A 26,573-nucleotide genomic window follows, 5' to 3' on the forward strand; every position below is an offset into this window, starting at 1 on the left:
TCATGGAGCTTCGCTCCCGGAGATCAGGCTGACAAGGTCCCTGGTGGTTGACCTGCGGAGGAGCTGCGCCCACAGCAGCACCCAACACAGTTTGCAAGTAAAGGTAAGGACTATGTTCCTATTCTTCTTGGTGCAGCGGGAAAGGTTTTGCGAACCCGCCTTTCCCCCTGCGGGAAACGGGGCAGTGGATGTTGGGGAGGATGGACTGGGGTGTGGGGGAGGATTCAGTGCCTGGGGGAAGGATGGGGGTAGAGGCATTTAGAACAATTGTTGTTGTGTGGGTACTCAAAACTGTTCAGCAAAACTGTAAACTCTACATATGCTGGAAACCACTTCAAGCCACGGGGTGCTGCTGCACCCACAGGACCCCGAATTCCAGCACCCCTGGATAGGGGGTATAAGGGGTCGGGGCAGCGGATGGAAGGGGGGGATTCGTGCGGGCGAGCGGATGGGGGAGGGTATCAGAGGTGGGGGAAGCGGAGCAGTGGAAGGGATGGGGAGACTGGGGGGAATGAGGGAGGATATCGAGGGTGGGAGGCAGCGCGTGGAGAGGGGAGACGGATGGGGAATACGGGGGGGGAGGAGAGGGGAGTGCATCGGAGGTGGGGGGAGCGGGGCAATGGTGGGGTGGCAGATGGGAGGATTCCCTGCCGCGGGGGGGGTGAGGATGGGGGAGGGTATCGAGGGGAGCAGCAGGGTGATCCCTTTCTTCCCCGCCCCCTTGGGCGCCTCTTGAGCCGGGGCCGCCCGCGAAGGGAGGCACGATCCGGGGAGGGCGCACTGAGGACATGGCCCTTCCGTAAACACCATCCAGCCCTTCCCCCTCCCGCCTGGACGGTTCCATTCTGTCGGGAAAGGGGGGCTCCTACCCCCCCGAACAGAACTAAACCCGGAACCGCGGACTGGCGGAGCGGGAGGGGGATCCTGCCTCTCTCTGATTATTGCCCCCCCCCCAAGCCTCCATCTGCGTGGCCGAGCTGAGCGACCCACAAAGGGTTAACCCCCCCCAGCCTCTCGGCGGGATGGAAGCGCCCAAGGAGCTACTAATAGTCTTGGCTAAGTGCCCCGCGGGGGTTTAAAGCCCCGACCGCGCGGACAGCTGAGCGGCAGCGCGAGAGGCAGCCGGGGTCGCAGGGTGAGCCCCCTCCCCCCATCCCGGGACTGCCCAGGCAGCTGCCCGCCCAGGGCTGGATGAACGCGGGTCCGCGGGAGCGGCCGGGTCCCTGCGGGGGGTGGGGACTGGCTGTGCCCCCCCTCCCCCCAAATGGGCGGGCGGGCGGGGGGCGGCTGGGTTTTGGGGGTGTCACGTTCTGGGCAGACGTTCCCCCACTGCACCAAGGAGGCAGCTGAGCCCCTCCGGCGGCGGTGCCGGGGGGGGGGTCGCTGATTCCCCCCCCCCGTTTGTAAACAAACCCCGCTTGCCCCTTGGGGACTGTCTCCCCCCCCCCCCCCCGTTGGGGCGCGGGCAGAGCCGGGGGGCGGCCGGCCCCGGTTCCCTTGGAAGCGCTGTTTGTTTTGCTGGGCTGGTGCCAAAGCTCCTGCCTCGAGGCGCTGCCCAAAGCGCGGCTGGGGGAGGAGCCCTGGCCAGGCGGGGCGGAGCCGCCGGGGCGAGGCGGGCGGCAGGGGGGCCCCGGGGTGCGGCGGCGGCGGCGGCTGGCGGGGGAGGGGGAGTAGAGCCGCCGGCCGGGTGCTGGTGTGTGAGGCGGGGGAGCGGGGCCGAGCTGCTCCTGCGCGGCGCCCGTGGGACTCTGCGATCGGCCCCAAGGGCTGGCAACCGCCCCGCTGCGGAAAGGGCAGCGTGCCCGCGGGACGGAGCATCCCCCCCTGCCGCCCTCTGAGGGCGGCTCCTTGGCGTGACAGCCCACTTTGCCCCGCGCCTGACCCGCCTGATTTCGGAAACTAGCAGCTGTTAAGCAGTAGGAAGATTTGTTACCTCTGGAGGCGTTAGTGCTCACCTAGGCTGGCAGAGAAGCACCATCCACCCCTTCAGAGAGCGAGGAGCACACCCACCTTTGAAAACAAGGTACCCTAGCGCAGTGGTTTTCAACCTGTGGTCTGTGAACCCTTGGGGAGGGTGTCTGCAGACTATGCCTAAGATTTCCAAAGGCATCTGCATCTCCGTTTGAAAATTTTTGTTGATCCGCACATGAGAAAAGGTTGAAAATCACTGCCCTAGCTTTGCTGAAACTGGCATCGTTCTCACTGCTTGTGTTGATGGTTCTGTGAGAACTAAGAATGTGTCTTGAGTTTAAAAAAAAAACAGCAAAAAAACTTGTCTATATATTCTCGATAGAAAAGCAAGAGTGGGCTCTAGACAGAGGTTTTTCTGTATACTAGCAAAGGACAACAGGGTACTGTAGTAGGTGTAAACTTTAGTGACATAAATGTGCTTGTACGTTAATCATCATCGTACTTAGCAGCCCATAGCTAACTGGTCATCTATGTAAAGTTAATCAACTAACAATAAACACACCAGATCTGAAGAAATATATGTGGGAATAAAGGTTTGAAAGAAAACTGAGGAATCCCTGAAGACCCCAATCAAGAAAACTAATTGATGTTTCTAAACAAATGTTTCCCTTGCTGTAGAAAAAAGATAAGATATCACACACAAAAACTTGTGTAGATCTCTCAGCAAAACGCTTCCTAACAATCAAAAAAGGACTGGTGGTTCAAACCAAACAAGACTAATAGCTTGTTACAAACTACCGTAGACTAAGAAGGAAAGTGAGGGAATTCTCTGTTAAAACAGAGCTTCCACTAGCCCCGACATACTGTACAAGTACATATCAATGCTACAGCAGAAGTGTCAGCACCTGATGCGGGGTGGGGGGGGAAGTAGCACAAACTGAAGATGCAGTAGGCGCTGGCTTGTTCTGGCAAAGGTAAAAAGAACTTAAACCAAGTGAAAAGAAACCAGACTAATCAATCCAGACTAGTAAATGTTGGGCAGAACACTTCCAAGGCCTACACAAAGGGAGCCAGCGTGGAAATCTTACTTGAACAAAACAGCATTATTTTTAAAAAATGCGCTTAAAGGCTCTATTAAAGTAAACTGACAGTCCTCCCTCAAGATACCTTGTATATTACCATGAACTAAAGGAAAACCTTCAGGAAACTTAAACTAGGGGGAAATCACATGGCCCAGATAATGTCAAAGAAGAAACCTAATATACCCAGGCAGCCATTCTAAAATTGTTTTACCTGATCCTGCAATCTAGATATTTCCCTGATATATGTCATGTGTAGGGAGACCAGACAGCAAGTGTGAAAAATCGGGACGGGGTTGGGGGGGGGGGTAATAGGAGCCTATATTTAAAAAAAAAACAAAAAAAAACCAAAATTGGGACATCGGGTCACCCTAGTAGTATGGACTAATTATCTCAATATATAAAAGCAAGATTCCCTTAGCCCAAGCAACTATAGAGGTATCTATGTCAGCAGCAAAATATTCTGTAGTATGTTCCTTTACATTGTTAGTCAAATTTTGTATTCTTTTAATCTGTGAAAGTCAAACTGGATTCTTCCTGAGAAACTGACCCCATCTTTACCTTACCTGTTCAATATAGGTTTTTGTACTGTGTTTATCACCATAGTCTCTGAGAACCTTCCAATAGTATGTTAAGCAATATGGCTACACATCTGTCATTCGTTGTTTGTTCTCTCATTTCTTCCCCAGAGGGAGAAACAAATGGATTGTCTTGTTAAATATATCTGTATGTATGTTTGTATTAGAGAAGGCAAGGTCAAAGAAATGTGCCTTGCACTTGTAGTAGATAGTGGTGCTGTTTGTGATAGTGCTTACTTACTGGTGGAGTTCGTTCCATGTTCTCAGACCTCCCCCAGAGAAGGTTGTCTTCCACACAGACCAGCTTTACTTTTTTTGCAGCAAGTTCAACTGTGCCAAAGGAATGAAGTTGTTGACCATGCTCTCTGTCCCCGAACTTTTAACAGTGTTTTGGGTATCCTGTGTCCTCATAACAAACCTGTAAAAAGCCAGGGGAGAAGATTTGTGTGCTTTGTAGATTTAAAAATAGTTGTTGATTCAGTCTAGCATCCAGGAATGAACCTTAAATTGCTGCACAATAGAATTGGCAGAAAACCACGTAACCTAAGTAAAATTCATGTGCAATCCACCCAAATAAGCATGCCACCAAAGGCCTTCATGTAAAAAGGGGAGTAAAATAGGATGTAACTTCAGGTTGAACCTTCTTACATGCTAGTGACTTATCAGCCTTGGAACAATCCTCAAACTTAGGGAAGGTCTACACTAGAAGCACTACATTGGCACAGCTGCACCAATGCAGCTGCGGTGAGTCTGGTGAAGACACTCTATGCCAACAGGAGAGTGCTCTCCCGTCAACATAATTACTCCACCTTCATGAGAGGCAGAAGGTAGGTTGATGGGAGAGCGACCTAAGGAGACACACTAACTTCTGTTGCTCGGGTGGGTGAGTGTCATTTTTTCACACCCCGAGTGACATAAGTTAGATCAATTGAAGCAGTAGTGTAGATCTGCCCTCAGTTTTTCTCTCAGTTGTATAGTGGGAATCCCATCTATGTAGTTGTACTATCATCTAGATGAGATGGCAGCTCATAGGACCCAGTAAGTGAAACTGGAAAACCAATACATTTAAAAGTCTGAAAACAAACTAAAATGCTGTAAAAGAGATAAGGAAACTGAACAAGTGCTAAATTATATTTGTACTTGGCCATCCAAAATAAATTTCAGGGAGCTTAGACTGGCTATAAAAGCATTGCAAAAAAAGCTATTCCAGTTCACACAGACTACTAGATTAACCCTCCAGTATAACTACTGTGGAAACGTAATACGATAATTCAACCCAGTCTATTAAGTAGAAATGCAATCTGGAGCCCAATTTTAGCAGTTAATTACACTTTTTGGGACAAACTCGGTAAAACATCTGCAAACTAATATATGTACATTTTCCCCCTCCTCCACACACTGCACCCCGAACAATGACTGCAGAGCAGAGCTATTGCTTTCCTCCTTCTAGTGCCATCTCAACCAACTGAGCCAATTTTCTTTCCATCTCAAGCTTCTGGAAGGTATTAAAAAAAAAAAAAACCCACCATAAATCCAAATGAAAACCAGATCCACTCCCAAATATTGTTGCTGAACAACTATAACACCCTGACAAGTAACATGATCCGTACCACCCCATATCACATATATACTCAAGATATTGGACCAACACATAAGTCACTGGGAAGAACAAATAAAAAACAAGATAGTTCTGTCCAGTGATCTTCAATACTCTATCATGTGGGCAGACTACCTCACTACACTGAATGTAAAAAGCTAAGTTTGATTCTTGCCAGCTACCCAATTGGTGGCCACAAATGGGGGGATACAAAACACACTCTAAATCAAGAAGAGAAACTTTAGACAGATGGCTTTCTTTTTCCAATCTCCAAAATAGGAGGGAGTACAAGAGATTTCCTGGATTTATCAGGGATAATAAACATTTTATATAAAAAATCAGGGAGGAAAAACTGAGTGCACAACTTGGAAGAAAGGAGATTACATTGCAGAGAAATGATCGCACTATATAGCAACCTACATCTGCATCAAGAATGCCCACTAATGTTTATGGATGCAGGGTGTATATATTATGTACATTTAGAAAATGTGAATCCCTCACCTGAGCAGTTTGTACTTACCTCTGACAAACACCTGTTGGATGAGCTAATTTTTTTTTAACGTTCTGAATTAATATTTCCAGTTTCTGCTTGTTATGCACAGAAAATATGGGGTGTGGGTGTGTGCTTATTGTTTGGTGCATCTGTTACAGTAACAACATGCGAGTAATGTCCAGATCCACAGTATTAAGATCTGTGCAGAATGCATTTCCTTAGCCCTTCCCCCAATACCCCAGAGAACTTCTCTAAGAAATAAGTCTTTGCTAGCAAAGGTCATGATACTCTTTCCCTGTGTCATCTTGTGTTGGGGTGCTCTGGTTTATAATTAAAAGCTTGTGAACAACTACATTAACAAAATGAATAGGTTTCCTCTGTTTCATGCATACACATGCCTCTGCTACAGGAACAGGTGTTAGTCTTGAGTCACTTGGTGGTACACAGGTGTGTGCATCACTATCAAGACCCTTGGCTGTTAATATCAGCAGAGTCAAAGTCTTTTGAATGGGCATAGAAAGTGGATTCACTGCTTGTTCCATGAATGTGGACCTTCCCACTCACTGTTGAAGCATGTAGTGGCATTGCAAGCTTTCCTCACAATCTGTTCAGTCTCTTTTTCTGGGGACAGGCATCCTCAATCTGCAGGTTTGCCAGGCACCTATTCATAACAGCTTAATACACTCACATGTGAGAGTTAATGCCTGTAGTGAATATTCTACATAGTGAGGAAGAATTTTTTTTTAAAGCATGCAATATAATGCCATGTGTCAGAGGTCTAGTCAAGCACCTCCTCATGGCCAGTCACCAGACTGCTGTGAGGGAACTGAGCTGCTAGATCTTGTGTGTTTTAAGCCTCCAGTCTGAACAGAATCCAGTTGCTGCCGCCAGTTTGGGGGGCAGGGCTATCTGGCACCCACTTCTGAGAGCTCAGAGCATGTGGCCCAGAGTCCCTGGAACTAGTGCTGGCTCCTTAGACTTCCTCCCCTACTAGCCCAATAACTTAAATACCACCTTTTCCAGAACTCCATGTGAAGGAGTGAGCCTTCTGGTTTACCTCTTCAAGGGGCACGTAGGATATGTCTACACAAGGATTAAAAAACCTGTGGCTTGCTCAGGTCAGCTAACTCGGGCTCAGGCTCTGGGGCTGAAAAATCGCTGTGTAGACATTCAGGCTCAGGCTGGAGCCCAAACTCTGGGACCCTGTGAGGGTGGAAGTTCCCAGAGCTTGGGTCCCAGCCTGAGCCCAAATGTCTACACAGCAATTTTTAGACCCAGGAACCCAAGTCAGCTAACCTGGGCCAGCTGCAGCCATGCTGCGGGTCTTACGTTTCTGTGGATATGTCTACACAGGGATAAAAGAATGGTTCATCTAGTCCAGTATCCTGTCTTCTGACAGTGGCTGGTGCCAGATGCATCAGAGGGAAGAAACCAAACAAGGCAATTACCGAGTGATCCATCCCCTGTTGGCCAGTCCCAGCTTCTGGCAAGTGATAAGATGGTACAGGTTTATAACACAGCTCTTGCTATTAAATTGAGAACTAACATTTATACAAAAATGCTTTCAGTGTTGTTGTTTAGTTTAAAATTATGTTATCGTTATTGTAAAAAATGTAATAAAACTAGCACCTTCCATATTCATCCTAACCATGCATTGTCGTTGCATTCAACTGAAACCCCAAAGGCGAAGCATTTAATTTAAAATAAAAAAATACAAGGTTTTAATAAAAATAAAGGTTTAAAACTAATAGTTGTGCTAAAAGCACAAAATGGGGGAATTGTGGGGGAAATTGCTGTTAACCTTGGTGTTGAACCTGACCCCATCCCACTCTGTGACAAGACCTATGCACTATATGCAGCATAGGCAAGAGCGGTAACGCAAGAGGCCTACAGGCCTGCATCCTGTAAGACTTCGCTTAAGCTAAGAGCATTTGCATATGCTGGGCCGTGGTATTTTGACCCAGATAACAAAGTAGGCCAACCTCTAGCCTAGCTCAAGTCCCTAGCTGTCCATTATATGCAACTCCCGCCCCCCAAACCTGCAAAAGCCCTGAGACAAAACGATGCCACAAGCAAACTGCAGATCTTAATAATAACAAAGTGCGTCAGCACAGTGCTAATTATAAAACTGTTTACTTTGGCTCCTTATAAGGCTTTATTAACAATGCTTAAGTAATAAAAAAATTAAGAAAATGTATCATTTAACTTAAATGTAAAAAACTGTATAAGACTGGTATTATAGGGGCAGAACAGAGAAAGACCAGAGAAGCACCTGCTTGTGGCCATCTCTGTCTCCTTCTCCCTGCATGCTTGTATTCAAATAAAAAAACCTCAAACTGTTTGAACCGAACAGATGGTGTGACTCGTTTTCCACAACAAATGTAACATTAATTTGTTATTAATAGTAACTTTATTTTTTATTTTGTTTGTTTTTGTTTTGTTCCTCATCTCATCCCTGGAGAAAACCTTTCCAGTTCAACACAATTATTAGTCTGATTCTGTGGCTTGCTCTTTTTAGGTGAATCCTTTCACATTTCAAGATCCATGAAGAAATTGAATGTCTTTGACAAGATGTATTAATTCCCTCCCTCCCTTTAAACATAGCTCCGGCTTCTGCCCCTGTAACTGCAGTAACTTTGTGGGAGAAAGGGGTTGCTATGACCAAGTGCAGAAACTAAGGTGCCTTTAGAGTGCTGCTCTACACCTAAATTCATCAGTAGGGGGAGTGCTTTAAGGAGTACCTTTTAAAGAGTTTGAGAGCTCTGCTTCTGATGCTCCTGACAGCACAATACCTTCTGCGTAAAGAGTAGATTAGAGGTTGCTGCTGCTGACGTTAATCTTTAATTTTCATTTAACTTCTTGCAGAATCGAAAGTTTAATTCTTAGGATTTGTACAATCCTATAAGTGTTACAAATTAAGCAGTTAACTTCACAAATCCACTAAACTTCATAACACCCTTATAAAGTAGGCAAGCATTTATCCCTATTTTGCAATGTAATATTCAGTGCTCATAACAGTAACTATTGAAATATTGCTGCTTTTTGTAAAGAAATCTTTGGAAAATATGAAGTGCTAGAAAATGTTGATCTTGTAAAATTATTTCTTTCTAGGTTCTGTGTACTGTACCAAGTGAAGTGACTCAAAATGCCCCTCAATGATGACCAGAACAGTGATTTTGATTCTTCAAGGCTATCTGAAAGCACAGCTTCTTCCAGTGACTCTGAATATTCAAGGCAGAGTTTTACTAGTGACTCTTCAAGCAAACCCAGCTCCCCAGCTTGTAAGCAGATTTAACCTGTAAAATAGAGATCTAGGCTATATTTGTGTATTTTCTTGGGTGTCCCACGCATGTAGTGGGACTTGGGATTTATAGTTGGTACTTCAGAGAGTGTTAGGAGAAAGGCACAGCTTCTTGTTTAGATCACCACATCTCCAAGGGGTACAGTCTGCCACCATGAAGCACAAGCAGATCCTTCGTATACATGCAACAGTTGTTACTACTTCCTTCTGAAAGAGTAACCAAAGTTTGCCTGGCAGGACATTCTTGTCTTGGGTTATTCTGGCTTTGGCTTATAGGTTACAAAATAGTACCATTCTGTCCATCCACCAAATGTTGCTTCATAAACAAAGGACAGGATGCCTCCATTTTGTCTTTAAACTTCAGAATTATGAAATCAAATCAATAGTGTTGTGACTTTTTTTCATTGAACAGTAAGAAGTCAAAACATAAAATAGGTGAAGCAAGTTATTTTGAATGACTTTTGAGAATAAATACTACTGTACATAAAAAGCACTTAATTGTAGAGCACTTCACTGATGCTAACAAATCTTTTTCGTATGTATACATTTGTCTGTTTAAAAGTAAACTTGTTAATGGAACTGAAAGTTTGTATTTGGTATGTTCCCTGTCCTGTATCACTCTTCTCAAAAGTACAGTTTCCAAATGTGAAAAATAAACTACAGAAGTTTATTTTAGAAACTTTGTGAGCAATCACTCCTTCTTTCAAGTAAGAGTGCGTTATGTCCTTCGCAACATAAACTCTTCAATCAGAGACTTGATTAGTGGGGCAAAGACACTGTAGCATATGCTATGGAACAGAAGCTGCATATCTCAAAGTAATGAGTTTAGACTGTGGTTACAATGATTGTGGAGAGAAATGCATCCATTTGCTCAGTAATAACATGCAGCCTGTATGCGTGCTTGCTTATTTTGACTCTTATGTAAAACCTGCCTGTCCAAAACTCTGGGTTATTTAATGGGTCCTGTGTTTAGTGTGAGAGGGGTACATTGGCCAAGATATCAGACTAAACTACTGCTCTTCAAAACATGCCATGAGAGTCTTCTACCTTCCAAAGATGAGCTGGGAGGGTCATTCATTTACCAGATCATTTTAAGGAGATGCAAAGAACTCTCAGTCTAGCTAGTTTCTCATAAATTAGTGTCCAGTTAACAGGAAATAAAATATCATGCCTAACTAATTCCATGTTTGGTTTTTGCAGTCCAATCCATCTTTTAAAATTGAACTTACCTACAACTGACTTGTGGCTCTCATTTCCTTTCCTTCATTACAGCAACAAGCCCTCCAAAAACTGTTACATTTGATGAATTGATGGCTGCTGCAAGAAACTTGTCAAATTTGACTCTAGCTCATGAAATTGCTGTAAATGAAAACTTTCACATGGAACATGTAGACCTCCCACAGAGCAGGTAAGTTACCCTTTATAAATTTTGCAGAAACTGATATGGGGTGTGTGTGTGCACGCAAGGGAAATGGGTCTGAAGGTACACAGCCTGCAAAGGTGTTCCACACTTAATGGGGAACTGTCAAGGCTGCAACATTGTGGCATAAGTGGTACAATTTGGTAGGTTTAACACATTTTCTTCTCCTGGAGCAAATGATGCTCTGCCTTATCTGCAAGGGGAGATATGTAAGCAATGTGGTATGCACTCTACTTTTGGAGTCCACCTTTAATGTTTCTTGCCAATCTAAGATCTCTGTGAAGGGGTGGGGGGCTAAAGTTGTAGTACTGCCGTGTGTATGGCTTTTATCTGTACAGCTTACTTAATAGCTCAAATGCTGTGTATAATCTATATACTCATCTCAGTAATGAACACAGTACTCATGCTGCTCTGCAGACTAAAACACTTCTGGGAAGTTGGAGGAAGAAAGGAATAACTTACATACCCAGTTTAGACTACAGTGGGAATGTTGAGAGATTATCATTTAAAATGGAATCTGGCCATGCTATTGAGCCAATTTTTACAAAAAATACAATGGGATTATTATTGATAAGTTAGGGTTGTTCTTTTATTTGTATATAATATGCCAAAAAATGCTTCCCCCAAAACATATTACTCAATAGCAACAAGGTAGTGGAATTTGTTTAATATAGAGTTGGGATACCTTTTATACCCAAATACTGAATTTCCAACACCACTTTCTGCAATATCAGGATTTTCTTGGGAAACCTCTCATTTTAATGCTTAATCCTGCTTAGTTTTGGGGGGTGATCTGGTTGCAGATATAGATCTTCGAATTAGCAGATGTGATGATGGTTCTCTACCGAATCATTGGACTGGTTTAAGATTGTGTGTGCTGGTTGTTTTTGTTTTTAAACTCTGTTTACTTCTTTAAATCTTTTTGTGCAAATTGATTTTCCAGCAGTTTGGAGGGTAGAGTGAAACAAATTGTACATAAGGCATTCTGGGATCATTTGGAGTCAGAACTGAATGAAGATCCTCCAGAATATCATCATGCTATCAAGCTCTTTGAAGAAATTAAGGAGGCAAGTTAGTTTTTATTTCCCCCCTTCACACCCCCAGCATTGTGTTGACATCTTAGGCCCCATCCTGCAAATGATTCCATGTGGGTGGACCCCCACTGTAGTCAGTGGGATACTTCTACGTGTTAGTTGCAGGATGGGGATGTGATACAGTACTATAGTATGCCTAGAATACAAAGTCAGACATCAACTTTTCAAATAGGATCAAGATCTTCCCTTATTACTGGAAATCCTGGTACCAATTCATTAACTTTTTAGTAAAGACCTAAGGGTGTTTCTGAAAGGTTGCAAAGGTCTCAACCAGTAAGCCAGTAAACTTGTCTTCACCAGCTTCTGTATCTGTATTCTATTCCCTTTGGCTGCTTTCTCCCATCCTGCTAAATAAAATAGCCTTTCCAGATTCGGGATTTGCAGTCAGGCTCTACAGTGTACCCTTGATGTCTTCAAAAAGCTGCTTTCATTTCATCACCGTTATTAAGGGCTTGCTGGTCTCGTGTTGCTGCACTTATTGACATGTCTTATGGCTTTTTGGTTTTGTTTTTCACTTCAGACTCTTCTTTCCTTTTTAACTCCTGGAGCGAACAGGATTCGAAACCAAATCTGTGAAGTTCTGGATGCAGATCTTATAAGACAGCAGGCTGAGCATGATGCTGTTGACATTCTTGGGCTAGCTAACTATGTCATCAACACTATGGGGAAATTATGTGCTCCAATAAGAGATGATGATATAAAACAGTTAAAAGCAACTGTCAATATTGTAGAATTGTTCAGGTTGGTGTTTGGCTACTTTTCATATCATATTTTTGTTTGTTTATTTAGAAAATATCAATTTGACAGACAAGGTGTTTGGGTGGAGAAGAAAGGAACTCAAAACTAACATTAAACTGGAATAGCGGGCTAAGCTAAGAAACTGCCGAAATGCTTTCATTTGAAAGAGGTGTTGGTTTAGAGTTTAGTAACATGGTACTTCATTTAAGAGTTCTAATTGTTTTGGGTTTTTCACAAGCATATTTTTTCAATGGTGTATGTTAGTGTTGCCATACCCTGAAAAGTGTCACCATTTTTAAAAACAAAAACGTCATGCAGTTCCATGTGTTTTGTGCATGCTTCCATATCAAACTTACTTATTCTTACAAGTTAAAAGGTGAGTGTTCTTTTTTAGAACTGGCGGGGGGCGGGGGGCGAATGTACACTCCATCTGGAACATGAAAGTGAAGCTCAGTTCTTTCTATCTGTACCATTCCCTTTATTAAAGACTTCACTCTTAAGGTTTGATTCACAAATCTTCATGAGCCTCAGATGTATTAGCTCTGTAATATTAAAAATAGTTTCTTGCTGTATTATGTTTTTGCTATCACTTAGGTATACCCACAGGGAGCAAAGTGGTTGAGTAGGAGGGAATGAGGTGTTTTGTTTTTATTTTGGCATAATCAGAGTTGCTAAAATTTTTTAAATTTCAGTTTGCTTTGACTCCATATTGCTTCAAAACCTTTCTGTTATTGGCCTATGGCACCAGTGTCTTGATCATGCAACATCTTTGCCCTACTTTTTGTAACTTACACCAAATATCTCAATACATTATTTAATTCTCCAAAATGCTTTGGTATATAAACTACCATGTGCTAGTACTTTCTCTTCAGTACTTGGAGCCTGTTCTCTAAGGTGGAAGGACTACAAAACAAGTCAAGTATGTAGGTGTACATCAGGCTGTTCAAGAGCATATGAGTTCATCTTGAAACTTCAACCTAATTTCTTCTGTGATGTTGCACTGTAATTTTGTCTTTGCTTTCAGACAAATATTCCATGTTCTGGACCTTATGAAAATGGATATGGTTAATTATACCATTCAAAATATTAGACCACAGCTTCAGCGTAACTTGGTGGACTATGAAAGAACAAAATTCCAAGAAATTCTTGAAGAAACACCAAGTACGTATTACGATGTTTTCAGTTAATCAGATACAGTGGAAACCATTAAAACCAACCTTTCTCTCTGTTACTATAGATATCTGTTGAGCAAGGCACCTGGGGGCAAATGTGACCATATCATACCTTTATATGATAACTAATAATTGTGAAATGCTGACTTTATTGGTACTGCTGTTGCAAATTCATTAGACAACACCACAAGTACTCCTTTTCTTTTTGCAAATACAGACTAACATGGCTGCTACTCTGAAACCTGTCAAAATGATACAGTTTGTGAAGAACTTGTTCCTGCAATCAAAGCATCTGAGATCTGATTAAAACAGTTCTGCATACACAGGGCTCAGTTTTATCTTGCAATATATGGAACCACTCTCTTGTGTATCTGAAAATCTGCTTCTGCTCATGTGCCCATGCGTAGCTGGCTTTTCCAGAATACGTGCCATTACATGCTATGTAATTGGTAGTAGGCAGAGGCAGGATTAAGTCCATAATGAAGCATAGAACAACAAAACCTATTCTCTAGTGAAAATAAATGTTTAGTTTAGTTTAGATGTTGTAAAGGCAAAAGTGAGTCTTGTTGCACTGTAAAGACAATATAGCTAAACCATTGTTAAGAAATTTTGGAAGAGGAAGGGAAACTGGTGACATTGATGGCTAATGCACTAGACTTCTGAAGGTTCAGATATCTGTATTTAAATCTTGTTTATGGCTCCAGTGCCACGAGTCTGCTATGGGGTTTTTATAACCTGTCTAGAAGCTTCAGCTGGTCACCTGTGTTGGCTAGGTGAAAAAAGCTTGGGGGGAAAACTGACTTGAGCAGACTAACAGTTCACTGCAGTATATTTAGAGATCGGAAATGGAGTTGTCTTGTTCACCTTCATTATTTGTCAATATGCTGTACACTTGCATGGAAAGTTATACAATAAACCTGTGCAAAATTTTGTTCTTCTTTAGGTGCTCTGGATCTAACAACAGAGTGGATAAAGGAGTCAATAAAAGATGAATTGTTGTCTGTTTCTTGTGAAACCTCTTCATTCCCTGGTGCTGATGGTAGCTCTAAACCAAATCTCAGTCCTACTCTGGTGCTAAACAATGGCTACTTGAAACTGTTACAGTGGGATTATCAGAAAAAAGCAATTCCAGAGGTAAGAAGTGAATTCTCATGACTCTTCTTAAATTATCCCAGTGCCTCAAAATGTACTCTTAATTCTAATTGCATGAAAGTACTGGTACAGCAGTTACGCTGTTCATGATGCTAGATGTCGTGGAACTCTCCTGGAGGACTTCTCTTGCCAAATAATTCCACAAATTTCGTAGTTTCATAGTAGCATGCTCCATAATCAAGGAGCACGTTCCTGGTAAGTATCAGTTGCTTGTTGTTCCCTGCATTACAATGTCTTAGTGCTGACGATACTATATGTGTGTGTATGCACTTGTGTGCATGCTCTCTCCTCCAACAAAGTAAGCAACAGCCTTACTAGTTACCTTAACTGTGAGAAGAGCAAACTAATGTTAATGGCTAGAGAATTTTCTCCAAGAGTGAATTAATAGGACAGCAGTTTCAGTTCACATTATGAATGATCTTCTTGCCATGGACAAAGGCAGTGCATCCGTTCTGATATTACTGGACTTCCCTGTAGCATTTAAGACATTTGACCATGGAATCCTGCTGTCCTGCCAGAAATAGCAAGTATTAGCAGGTTCCTGCTAATAAGAGTTGGTCATTCCCCTTGGGCCATATATAGAATCATGATTGGCACCTGCTTTGCCATCTGGAGACTCCTCCAGGGATCAATCCTGTTGAACTGTATGAACCCACGAGAGGAAAATGGTAAAGCAGCATGACTTAAATGGTAGCAATAGGCAAATGATGCCTAGCTCAGTTACCTGTACGATTAGTGGTGTGTTTAATCTATCTGCTAGCTGTCTAAGTACTTGGCTGAGAATAACAATGAATGAAGACCAGTTGGCAGCAGTTAAACCCAGAAAGACTGAAGTGATGCTGGTGGGGAGAAAGGAGCATTTACCAACTCAGTAACCTCACTTTGAAGGACATGTAGTGTTAGAATGTGAAGATTTTGCAGCATTCATATTCACCTGAACTGTTTACAACCTCTGAATGCCTTTATGCCCAGAGCAGTAAAACATGCCCTCTTCTATCTGAAAGACAAGGTGGATGAGGAAATATCTTTTACTGAACCAATTTTTGTTGGTGAGACAGACAAGCTTTCGAGCTGTGTAAAACTCTTCCATCTAAAGTTGGCAAGAAGACTGCTCATGTTCCTGTCAGATTTGTACTTCTCTATCGAGTTGCATGCATATGTGCGCTCTAGGCTTGATGATCTTAATTCTCTTCCTATGAACGAAAACTGTAGACTAGGTTTTTGAAAACAAAACTTTAGTGTGGAACACTGTAGCCTTGCACCGATGAATAATTGGATGCAAAGAGCACATGAACCCAGTGTTCTCTGTGACTGGCTCCCTGTTCCATACTGGGTTACAGTCAAGGCTTTAGACCCCTGTATGGCATTGGCCCAAGTTCCCTGAATGACCACCTCGGCCTGTTTGAGCACCATCTCTTGTGACAGCTCCATTCCACTGCAACAATGGCACTGACCTCCTCAATAGTGAAATCTCTATGCAACAGATAACTGTTTGGATATAAGTGGCCCGTTAACCTGGAATTCTCCGCAAGAGATCAGAATGCTGCTAAGAACCTCAGAACTTTCGGAGAAAATGGCCAACTCACTACTGTGACTTAGCCATCCCATAACAATGCACTATAACTATCTTTAAGGAAAGGGGTAGGAGTGTGGGAGAAATCCAGTCTCTCTTGACTGGAGGGAAGAGAAATATATCAGAACATGTAGGCCCCAGTCCAGCAAAGTATTTAAATAGTCTGAGTAGTCCCCATGAAGTAAATGGGACTACAAGCATGCTAAGGATAACTCTGTGCTTAGATATTTTTCAGAATCGGGGCCTTAATTTTTGGAGAATCACTTTGATGTCACAGTGATAGGGCTCCATATAAGAAGCTAGATGAACAGTCTCATTGTGATACTCTAGGAGTTATTTTTCCATTGCAAACTGCTGAAAGAGTAGATACACCTTAAAATCCACCAAAGTGTCCTGTTACGAACATTAAATTGTTCATATACAACAGATGTGTTATGACTAGTTACTGTTACTACTTGGAGCTGGTCAAAATATTTTGAATTTTTAACGACACAATGCACCTGAAACTATTAAGTCTTCTTTTTTGAAACCCAGTTCTGTATACATTGGATATGCTCTTCTGCTTAGTGTGGGTGAATTTGTTTAGTCTGAAAATGATTAGCATCATCCTGATCCTGGGCTGCTTCAGGGGCTTAAGTGGCCACCTCCTAGGACTGTCCTGTGGGCAGCAAGCTGCAGCCCCTCCTCCCCTTCCCCCCCACCACACACTTGGGCTCACAAGGGAGGCTTCTGAAGGCAACCTTAGGTCAGTCTTCTGCAGTTTGCACACTGAAGGAATTCTCCCTCAACTGTGTTCAGGACTTCTAGGGCTCCTTATGCCACTATGGCCCTCCTTACTTTTTGTAAAAGGGCAAGAGTTGGGGTAGGACTCATCCATACATTTTTCTATTTCTTGGTTATTTAAAAAAATTTTTTTTTAAAGGAACTGTATAATACTACATATGCAAGGGGTTGGCTATAATTACTGTGAATTTCTTGACTCTTGAGCACTGAAATTTTCTGCTGCAATGTTGCATGAAAGTAGCTTCTCCTCTGCCCCCCTCAAATTACTTGTTAGGACATTAGCTTAAGTCTCAACTTGATATCACTTACAGTAATCAATGTTGTTCTAATTCTAGACGTTAATAACAGATGAAGTTCGTCTTCAGAAGTTGAAAGAGAAGCTGAATGAGTTACAGATTATAGCCTGTGTATCTCTTATAACTAGCAATATGGTAGGCCCAGCTATTGTGGGCTTACCTGATTTTGCTGACAAATTAAAAAGGATTTCAGCTGTTCTGCTGGAAGGGATGAACAAGGAGTAAGTTCTTTCTCACTCCCCCCTCCCATTTTAAAGAAAAAAGCCAGTTGGCTCGTAACAAACTTTACTGGTTTATTTATTTATTTTTACAGAAATAGTTAACATGTATAGCCTATGCACCTTGTTCCTGACATGACATGATAGTAATAATCCATTTATTATGTATCACTCTTAGACCTACATGTGTACTAGTGAAAACAGTTGCCTGATGCAGTGCAATGAAGTTTGATAACTCCTGCGACCCCCTTCTGACAACAAAAATTACTACATGTCCCCAGGAGAGGGGACCAAAGCCTGAGTCCAGCTGATTCCCACTGCTCTGGATAAAAGAACCAAAGTCCAAGCCCCACTGACCTGGACGGGTAGGGGTCAAAGCCAAGCCCAACGGCTTCAGTCCCCTCCAGGGGTGCTGTAACCTGAGCCCTGTTGCACAGGGCTGAATCCCTTGGGCTTCGGTTTCAGCCCCAAGCCCCAGCAAGTTTAAGCCAGCCCTGGCGACCCCATTAAAATGGGGTCATTACCTAAGTTCCCTGTAAGCTGTGCAGCAAGGTGCCTTTCCCCCGGTCCAGCCCGGCCCAGGCCCACTGGAGCTGCTGGGGAGAGGAGCCCCTCCCTGTGCCAGGCCCAGGCCCATCAGAAGTGCTGGGGCTGGAGAGAGGAGTCCCTCCCCCAGCCCAGCCTCGCAGGAGCTGCCGCAGCCAGGGAGAAGTGCCTCTCACCTGGCCATCGCAGAGCCCTCATCCCCCACACACCAACTCTCTGTCCCAGCCCTGAGCAGGACTGGCTCTAGGCACAAGCAAAGCAAGCACGTGCTTGGGGTGGCACAATTCCAGGGGTGGCATTCTGGCCACCGGTTTTCTGGGGTTTTTTTGCGCTCGTGGAACTTGGGGTGGCAAAAAACCTAGAGCCGGCCCTGGCCCACAGCCCCCTCCCACACTCCAAACCCCTCAGCCCCACCCCCACCACACATCACCTCCATATTGGTGCACATAACAAAATTAATTCCGCACATGGACCTAAAAAATTAGAGGGAACACTGGTCGTGTCCCACTTTGGGGTCCCGACCCACAGTTTGAGAACCACTGGCCTAGTGCATCCATATAGTTTAATTCTTTTTTACAATTTAAACTTTTGTACTGAAAATCTGACACCAAATTCAGTGTATAGTGTTGAAATTGCTCCACTTATGCACCATTCAGGTCGGCACAGACTGGCAGTGCAAGCTTCATCATGTTGCTCTGCCAATTGCTCCAGCCTTTCACATTATTCATTCAGTCCCTGGCTCCTCTGCTGCAACTGCCACTAGTGCTACAAATTGTGGTGATTTTGTGTGTGTGTGTGTGTGTGTGTGTGTTGTGGACACTGCCCTATATGGACTGATGTTAAGAATAGAAACGTGGTTCACATATGCCACCAAACAGCTGTTTGGTTGTAACAACTCTGTCAGTCATTACTTGGGCAATTTGTACTGTGGACAGGTTCAGCTAAGTATACTTAAGTATTTTCCTGGACTGGCACCACAGTATTTAAGTGCATGTTTAACTTTAAGCACATGTATTAGTCTCATTGAAGCCAATAGAATTTAGTCATATGAGCAGTCTTCTCTTCCTCCTCCCTCACATCCCTGCCAATGGGATCTACTCTTATCCTGGGGTGGAATATTTGTGTCTTACATCTGGAAAGCGGACAAAGTTTGCAAAAATCCACCTGGCTCTCTTATTTTATTGGAGATGACTCATTTAAAAAGAAAAGGGAGGGGGTGTGTGTCAAAATAGCTATGTAACTGATGTTACAAGAACTGTTAGAGTTAAATGCTCAAACTTTTTTCTTTTCAGAAAATTTGATTTGAAGGAGGCTCTGAATACTATAGGTGTTCAGATTTGCAGTGAGGTGAACAGGTCCCTGTCTGAGAGAGGATTTCCCACTCTCAATATGGAAATTCAAAACAGCCTAGTAGGTCAGATCTGTAGCATTGTTGAAGAAGAAAATCCCATCAGCTCCCTGATTGGTTAGTATAATTTATGTGGTTCTCTGGTTGTATGCATAATTTTTTTAAATAAATGAAGGCTAATGGCCCATCCATACTGTAAAAATTAAATTAATTCGCTAGAGCTAAAGATTGCCTAATTATTGTGAAAAAGTTAAAATGAAAGTAACTTTCTTACAGTAAATATTGGGTCATAAAGTGTGCAAACCTGTGCTGCTTCTATTGTTTATATTAAGACAGTCTTCTGAAAGATTAGTTCGGGGCGGGACAACAAAGTTAGAAAGAGTCCGCAAATATGAGCAGAATGCTCTCAGTGATTCTGGGATGTTCTCTGTGAACCTAGAAGTACCAGGATTTCAGAGGGGAATTTAATTTATACCTAACTGTGGATTGTGTGCACCAGTGGAGGATCTATCTCCCACAACTCCAGGTTTAACTCAGTCTTAATTATAGCCGTGCATCTATTTCACAACATAAATCCTATTGCTCAGTCTGAAGGCTGTCCCTCTACAATGGGAAACATTTGACTTTGTTCTAAATTAAAACTGAAGGAGGAAGGTAGGGAAAGGTAGCATTCAAGATGTGTCTCTGCTTATTTTGATTCTTCCATGTGCCAGTGTGTGAAGTATTTCTAAGGCAACTGTGGCTTGACGCTTTGGATTTACATTTATATGGTCTGTTCTATCATGAACTCAGTTATCTTTTCCGTTTCAGATAAACGAATCCAGCTGTATATGAAAAGCCTTCTTACTCTTCCAGGCATTCAGAAATGTATGCCTATGATTCCAGGAGGCCTTGCTGTGATTCAGGTAGAGATAGAGTCTATTGGATCTCAGTATGCAAGCATTGTGAATTTTAATAAACAAGTGTATGGACCATTCTATGCAAATATTCTTCGAAAACTGCTTTTTAGTGAGGCACCAATGGGGAAAACAGAAACTGGTGATTCTACTAATTGAGGAAAAAGAATGATCTGGTTGTGCATCCAGCCCTTTTCCTTCACAGTGTTTATTACAAAGATATTGTGAACTCTGTTCCCTCAATGTGCATAATTTACTCCAATGACTGTTACCGAGACAGGGACAAACAGAGGTGTATCCAAAGGCAAATAGACCCTATAAAGTGTGTACAGGTAAAGCTTCCAAAATTCATTGGAAGGAAACTAATTAATATATATTTTTTCATGAACTAAATCTGTTTAATGGATTTTAACACTCATTGTACCTGATCACTGTAAATGTCTTCTTCCTAAGCAAGCATTTTTGACTTAGTGTAGATTTGGAAAAGTACCTCTTGGTTTTACCACCATTACAATTTAATCAATGGAACTCTTTGCACTCTTCTTAAAAAAAATTACTAAATACATTATGTATACTGGTGCAGTGACATAAGATGAAATTTTAGTTCATATGTACTTAACTTACAGTGCTCGATTGGTGACACTACATAACTGAATATGGATCACTTCTTGAAAGACTTAGAGAGGAAAATATAGTGTAATTGAACTTGTAACAAAGTAAAGAATGAAATTAGGCCAAATTCTGATCCCAATAACTATATCAGGATTTTACCTATCTTTCACTAGCGCATGCCAACATTACTATAAATGGTGTTAAGTGTACCAGTTACAGAGTGAATACGTCTTGCAAAATAGAAACATTTCAGAATTTTGTCAAATGTAATCCAGCAATAAAAGATAAGTCTAACAATTCTTTTATTCATGGAAAACTAACTTGGGTGCTGAATTCAATTTCCTTACACAAACAAATGGTTCTAAAAGTTCTCTAATAGAGGTCATATTGTCCTTTAATTTAAACATTTGGAGGCCTAATCTGCTTTTTATACATGTAGCGGTTGTGCCTTTGATCTTCAGAGATGCTTAGGCACCTCTGAATTGGGACTTTAAGCCTTTGATCTTGAAAGCATTTAAGCACAAGAGTAGCCTTATTGACTTCAAGGGAACAATTTGTGCTTAAAATTAAGCATGTATTTAAATATCTTACTGGATTGGGGCCTAAATTTTGAATGTGAGTAGTGATTTTGTTCACTTACTGGATATTTCAATTTTTTGGGTCTCAAGTTCAGCAGCCAAAATCTGTCACTAATCACTTTTGGAAATTTAAGCCAAAAGCTATTAATTCCATACTCGTTAGGCAAATGCTGTAGCCTAGAAGCTGGCATGATGCAAAGCCGCTGGAGACCATAGAAAGACTCCCACTGTCATGAATGGGCTTTGGAGCAGGCCCATTGGGTCATTGGAGCCTTGCAGAGATTGTTGGATTGGACCTTTGATATGGGAATAAACTTCAAAAAATCTACACAATATAGACAAATTATTTTGCATATCTCACATTATTAGATATGAGTGCTGAAATATTCAGTGTAAAATGTTCCCATCTTGATCAGAGTTAATCAAATATACTCAAAATATATAATTATAGTATTTGTGACTGTTAAATAGTGAATTAATCCTATTTTTAAATGTCAAAAAATGTAAACTTTGGCTGGTACAAGTTTCCAGATATCTTCCTAGTGTTTTATATACAGTATATTTTTATTTAAAAAATAAACTTTGCCCATATGGGATTAATGTGCCACACACAATATACAGCACAACTAGTGTATCTCCCATGAAAATTTAAAATAGCTGGGCATTAGAAGCACTTTGGGTTTATAGTCCAACCTCCTTTTTACAGAATTAGGTTGTGTTTTTGTTTTGTTTAGCAGGGAAAACATACTTTTTAAACAAGAGTTTCTCAAACTGAGGCTGGTGTCCCAGGAAAAACAAAGCAGGACTTATTTTTAACTTTCTTTTTGGATGGTTTCCATGTGGGACTAAGCAACAGCAGACTCATGTATTAAGTGCACACTCTTCTGGATTCATGTCAAAAGCTACTACTGACATTCTATCAATGTACATGTGGGGGTGGAGGGAGGCTAAAAAGTCTCAAATTGCAACACTTCTCAATGACTTCTGACCCCATTTCCTCTTTATGCCATGTTAAAAATATTGCACCAAATAGATGAGTACAGTTTTTAGTCTGAGAAACTCAAAATTGAAAGGAGCTGTTACAGTGTAACAAGTGTGCCAGGGAAGTGGTACATTCTTGTCTTCATGAATATGGGACTTCAGTACATGTATCAAGAGAAGAATATATCCCAAAAGCTGAAAAGGGAAGTTCTGTTAGTAATTCCGTAACCTTGGGAAATCCAACTTTTCTAAATTTGTGCTTTGGGCCTAAAGAAAAGATTTTATGTTGAAAATGTACAAAAAATTGTATTGTAACTTTCTTATCATAGCAATTTACCTTTCTAAACTTTCTAGTGTAAAACAGAAAAATTTACTCTGGTGAGATCAGTTGGAGCATAGTTTATAAACCTCTGGTCTAAAACATCTGGGAAATTCACTGTAACTTCCCACTAGAAAATGAGAACACAATAGTTTGTTTGCATTGATGTGACTTTTTTTTTTTTTTTTTTGAAGGGCATTTTATAGCATGGTATAGGTTGGAGATCACTTAAACATCACAATTAGGATATATTTTAATAGTGCTTTGGATGTAGATGTTTCCTCTAACTTCATCTGTTGCATGCTCATGGATCAAATGTTTACCTCCCATCTAAATTTTGCTTCTTGAAAATAGACAATTATGTAGCAGTAGCTTTATTAGAAAAAGTACAAATGAATTTTTGTGGTGTGCATTTGTGTTGTTTTGGTTTTGTATGCATTAAAAGTCTGTCTGTAGTAAAACTTTGGAGATAAGTCATTCATGCAAGCTGGTTCTCAATTTAAATATAATGCAGTCAGCTATTTTGATACATTATTGCAAAATGACTTCTGTAACTTTTCTCTTTTTTCAAGGAGTCCTTCAGGAATGTATCCTATTTAAATAAAATCGAAGAGCAGTTTTAAATGTAGTTGTAGAAGTGGCTTAAAATAGCACGTTCTGACTCAAATCTGTTTTCTAATTATGTATTGTGACATACCAGGTGCATTCCAGACTAATGAGGAGCTTTATCACTCCTGCCCTGCAAGCCTGGGTGACTTACAATGCCTTGCTGAAGTAGCTCCTATCAGGGTCATTCAGACACCCTTCCAACATACAAGCCACACCCTATGTGTCTGTGTAACTGCAGGCTGCCAGCGAGACTTGAGTTACACACTGACTCTCACCAGCCTTAGTTTATATGGCAGGGTGACCGCAACACACCCCCAGTCCCAGGTTTCTCCCCAGAAATGTGTCCTGTACTGCCCAGCCCTCTCCTAGATATTATGTAGTATCTTAAATCTGTTATTCTTTAAAGGGAATAATATGCCATTTTCTTATCTCATAGTTATTCAGACACTTCAATTTAAACACCCTGGATTAGATAAAATTGCAAAAAAATGTATTAACTACAAAGAGATTTTAAGCAAGTAAGAGTAATGAGGCATAAAAGTCAGAAATGGTTATAAGAAAAATAAACAAACATAAGATGTTTAGTAATACCTAACTTAATAAACTACAACAGATTCACCACATGCTTTCAGCCATCATATTGATCAACCCCTGTAGGTCAGGACCACCCGCACTCTAGAGTCCAACAAATGCTTCCTTTTTTGCTTCAGATGCACTAAATGCAATGGGCAGGTGCAGAGAGTGGGGCCTTGGGGCATTTGTCCCTCCTTTTTCTAGTTTGTCCCTCTCTTGAAAAACATTTCCAACTAGTCAATAGGAGACAGAGGCTATGTGGAAGGATGTTCCCTGCTGGGTTTTTCTCACCTGTTTGAGCTTTCTTTGCTTCCCTTCCTGCTGGATGACTGTGTTTACTGCTTAAATACAAATTAGGCAAAGCCCACATTCCTTTGTTTAGGACAGACCAGTCTACCAACCTCAGTTTGGGCAGGGGTATGGAACATGTCTTAATAACATTACAGGCAAATCTTATAACATTACATACAATGTTGCCATGCATACTTTATCAGGATTATACTGACTTGCAAATTATGAATTTTCAAATAATACAAGACCTGCCTTGTAATACATTTTGTACAATAATGTGTAGGATGCGAACATGGGTATTTTCTGTCACATGTATAGAGTTAGTCATAGCCATCCATTACTGTAATATCTGGGGCCCAGATCCTCAAAAGCATTTAGGCTCTTAACTTCCATTGAAATCAACAGAAGTTAGGAGTCAAAATACCTTTTTGAGGATCTGGGCCTGACTGCCTTACACTTAATGGATTTTATTCTCACATGCATCCCTTTGTCTATTAGTGCCGTACATTTTTTTTTACAGCTGCTTCCTATGTTGGCTTTGTAATGCTATAGCAATTAAACTGAATTCTATTTCTCCTTTGCACATTGTCCAAAATATTGTTATACACATTCCAATTGCAGGACAGTTTTTTTCATACGTATGCAACCTCAACTAATTGCCCAGGTTGGATGGTAGAAGTTAGCCAGTATAATCTTACTGGTGATGGTGTATGAGTGGGAAGGAACACTGCTTGATTTCTAATCTCAGAATGAGTTTGTAACTCCTAGCACCAAACTCTGCAAGAAAAGAGATTGAAAAGATTGCAGCTGTCTTCTTGTGAGAGATGGTGGATGTGTGTGTGTATGTATGTACAATAACAAATGGTGTAGAGCAGGTAAATTGGGTGTGTTATACCAATAAAATAAAAACCAGCAGGACCTTATTAAAGGGAAAAAGGCAAAATACCACATTTATTGTGAATACAGAAAGAATCATAGTAAGCAGTTAGTTATAGCTATAACATTCCATTCAATCTCATATTTATTCACACATTCATTCATACACACACACAGGTTCTGCAAGGTTGTTATAGTTACCAGCCTTAGAGTTGCTCATGCCAAGCCACTGGCCAGGTGGCCTGGACATGAGGAGGGAGCAAGGCCTTGTCAGATGCTCATCTGATGCTCCTGGAAGTTGGTTTGCAGAATCAGACCCCAAGGTTCTCACTTTCTAGAGTCCATTTTTATAGGAGTTTCTTCCTATGCCAGTCTATGGAAATTGCTTCATCATGCTGTTGCTGAATCAATCAGCAGATAGCACATTCCTGACGGCTCCATGCTGCTAGATGTTATCTTGTTCTTTGGTTCTCCCATTCTTGAGGCTGTTGGGTGGATTCCAGTCTGCCCTCCGGGGGGTCCTCTGGTTATTTCCACTTGATGCCTTCTTCAGCCGATGGACACTGGATTCTTAGGCTGGCACCTCCCTGATCATTCAGTTATTATCCACACCAAGCATCCATCCACATACATCCTCTATCTCTATTTTAATCACAATAGTTAATACAACAAAAGGGCGGGGAGTCTCTGGGTCCTGTTTCTGTTGTTACAGAGTATTGCTTTGAGTCTCTCTGTGTGAATTGCTTTCAGAACAGACTCTGTCTTAGAATGTACTAATGCAATTAGCAGCTTGCAAGTTTCACACATAGAGGGAGAGAAACAGTACCAAAACCCAAGAGACCTCTTAATTAGTAATACCCTGGAATTTAAACTATGGGGAATCAAACTCATTTGTGATTTTAATACAGAACTTCTTTAATATGATCCAACAGGTATGCCAGTTCATCCTCCTGCTATATGAGTAAGGGGACTCTCAGTGAACCCAGCTGGGGAACTTGTTACCACAAGCTAGTCTTGAGAGCTAAAATTCTAGTTGGATTCAAAAAAGGGATCACAAACGTCTATGGATAACAAGCCAGAGTAAATGTAGAGAGAATTTTAAAACCAACCAACCAAACAAAAAACCCAAACAGTTAGATGGGATTAAAACCTAGAGCTGTTCAAAAAAGTTCTGAGAAGATATTTTGCCAGAATTTGTTGATTTTTCAAAACATGAAATATCCCTGAAAATTCCAACGGAACCCAGGTAAGTTGCAAAATGTAGAAGGCTTTGTTTCTATTAGATCGGAGTGGCCAACTTGTGGCTCCGGAGCCACAGGCGGCTCTTCAGAAGTTAACATGCGGCTCCTTGTACAGGCACCACCTCTGGGGCTGGAGCTACAGACACCAACTTTCCAGTGTGCCAGGGGGTGCTCACTGCTCAACCCCTGGCTCTGCCACAGGCCCTGCCCCCACTCCACCCCTTCCTGCCCCCTCCTGAGCCTGCTGTGCCCTCCGCCCCTCCCTCCAGAGCCTCCTGCACACCACAAAACAGCTGAT

At 41.9% G+C, this 26,573-nt stretch overlaps 1 protein-coding gene across 7 annotated transcripts; it reads left to right on the top strand.

Annotated features, from left to right (window-relative positions):
• On the top strand, positions 1-26,316 carry TCP11L2 (t-complex 11 like 2). Of its 7 annotated transcripts, none has more exons than XM_073324366.1 (11): positions 1,037-1,135; positions 8,770-8,939; positions 10,232-10,367; positions 11,323-11,446; positions 11,994-12,214; positions 13,236-13,372; positions 14,327-14,517; positions 17,227-17,408; positions 19,244-19,416; positions 20,110-20,204; positions 23,258-26,316. In XM_073324366.1, exons 2-11 carry the CDS (start codon positions 8,804-8,806, stop codon positions 23,306-23,308), a joined length of 1,446 nt encoding a protein of 481 aa, XP_073180467.1. In that variant the 5' UTR covers positions 1,037-1,135; positions 8,770-8,803; the 3' UTR covers positions 23,309-26,316. The 7 variants fall into 7 exon arrangements, with proteins under 7 accessions (XP_073180438.1, XP_073180467.1, XP_073180457.1 ...); XM_073324328.1 differs by adding an exon at positions 7,012-7,159 and having other exon boundaries at positions 1,055-1,135; positions 20,110-24,731; XM_073324337.1 differs by lacking the exon at positions 1,037-1,135 and adding an exon at positions 1-103 and having other exon boundaries at positions 20,110-24,731.
• Positions 26,317-26,573: the final 257 nt, after the last annotated feature.

The sequence above is a fragment of the Lepidochelys kempii genome, chromosome 1 (assembly GCF_965140265.1).
Source record: "Lepidochelys kempii isolate rLepKem1 chromosome 1, rLepKem1.hap2, whole genome shotgun sequence".
In the NCBI taxonomy this organism is placed as follows: domain Eukaryota; kingdom Metazoa; phylum Chordata; order Testudines; family Cheloniidae; genus Lepidochelys; species Lepidochelys kempii.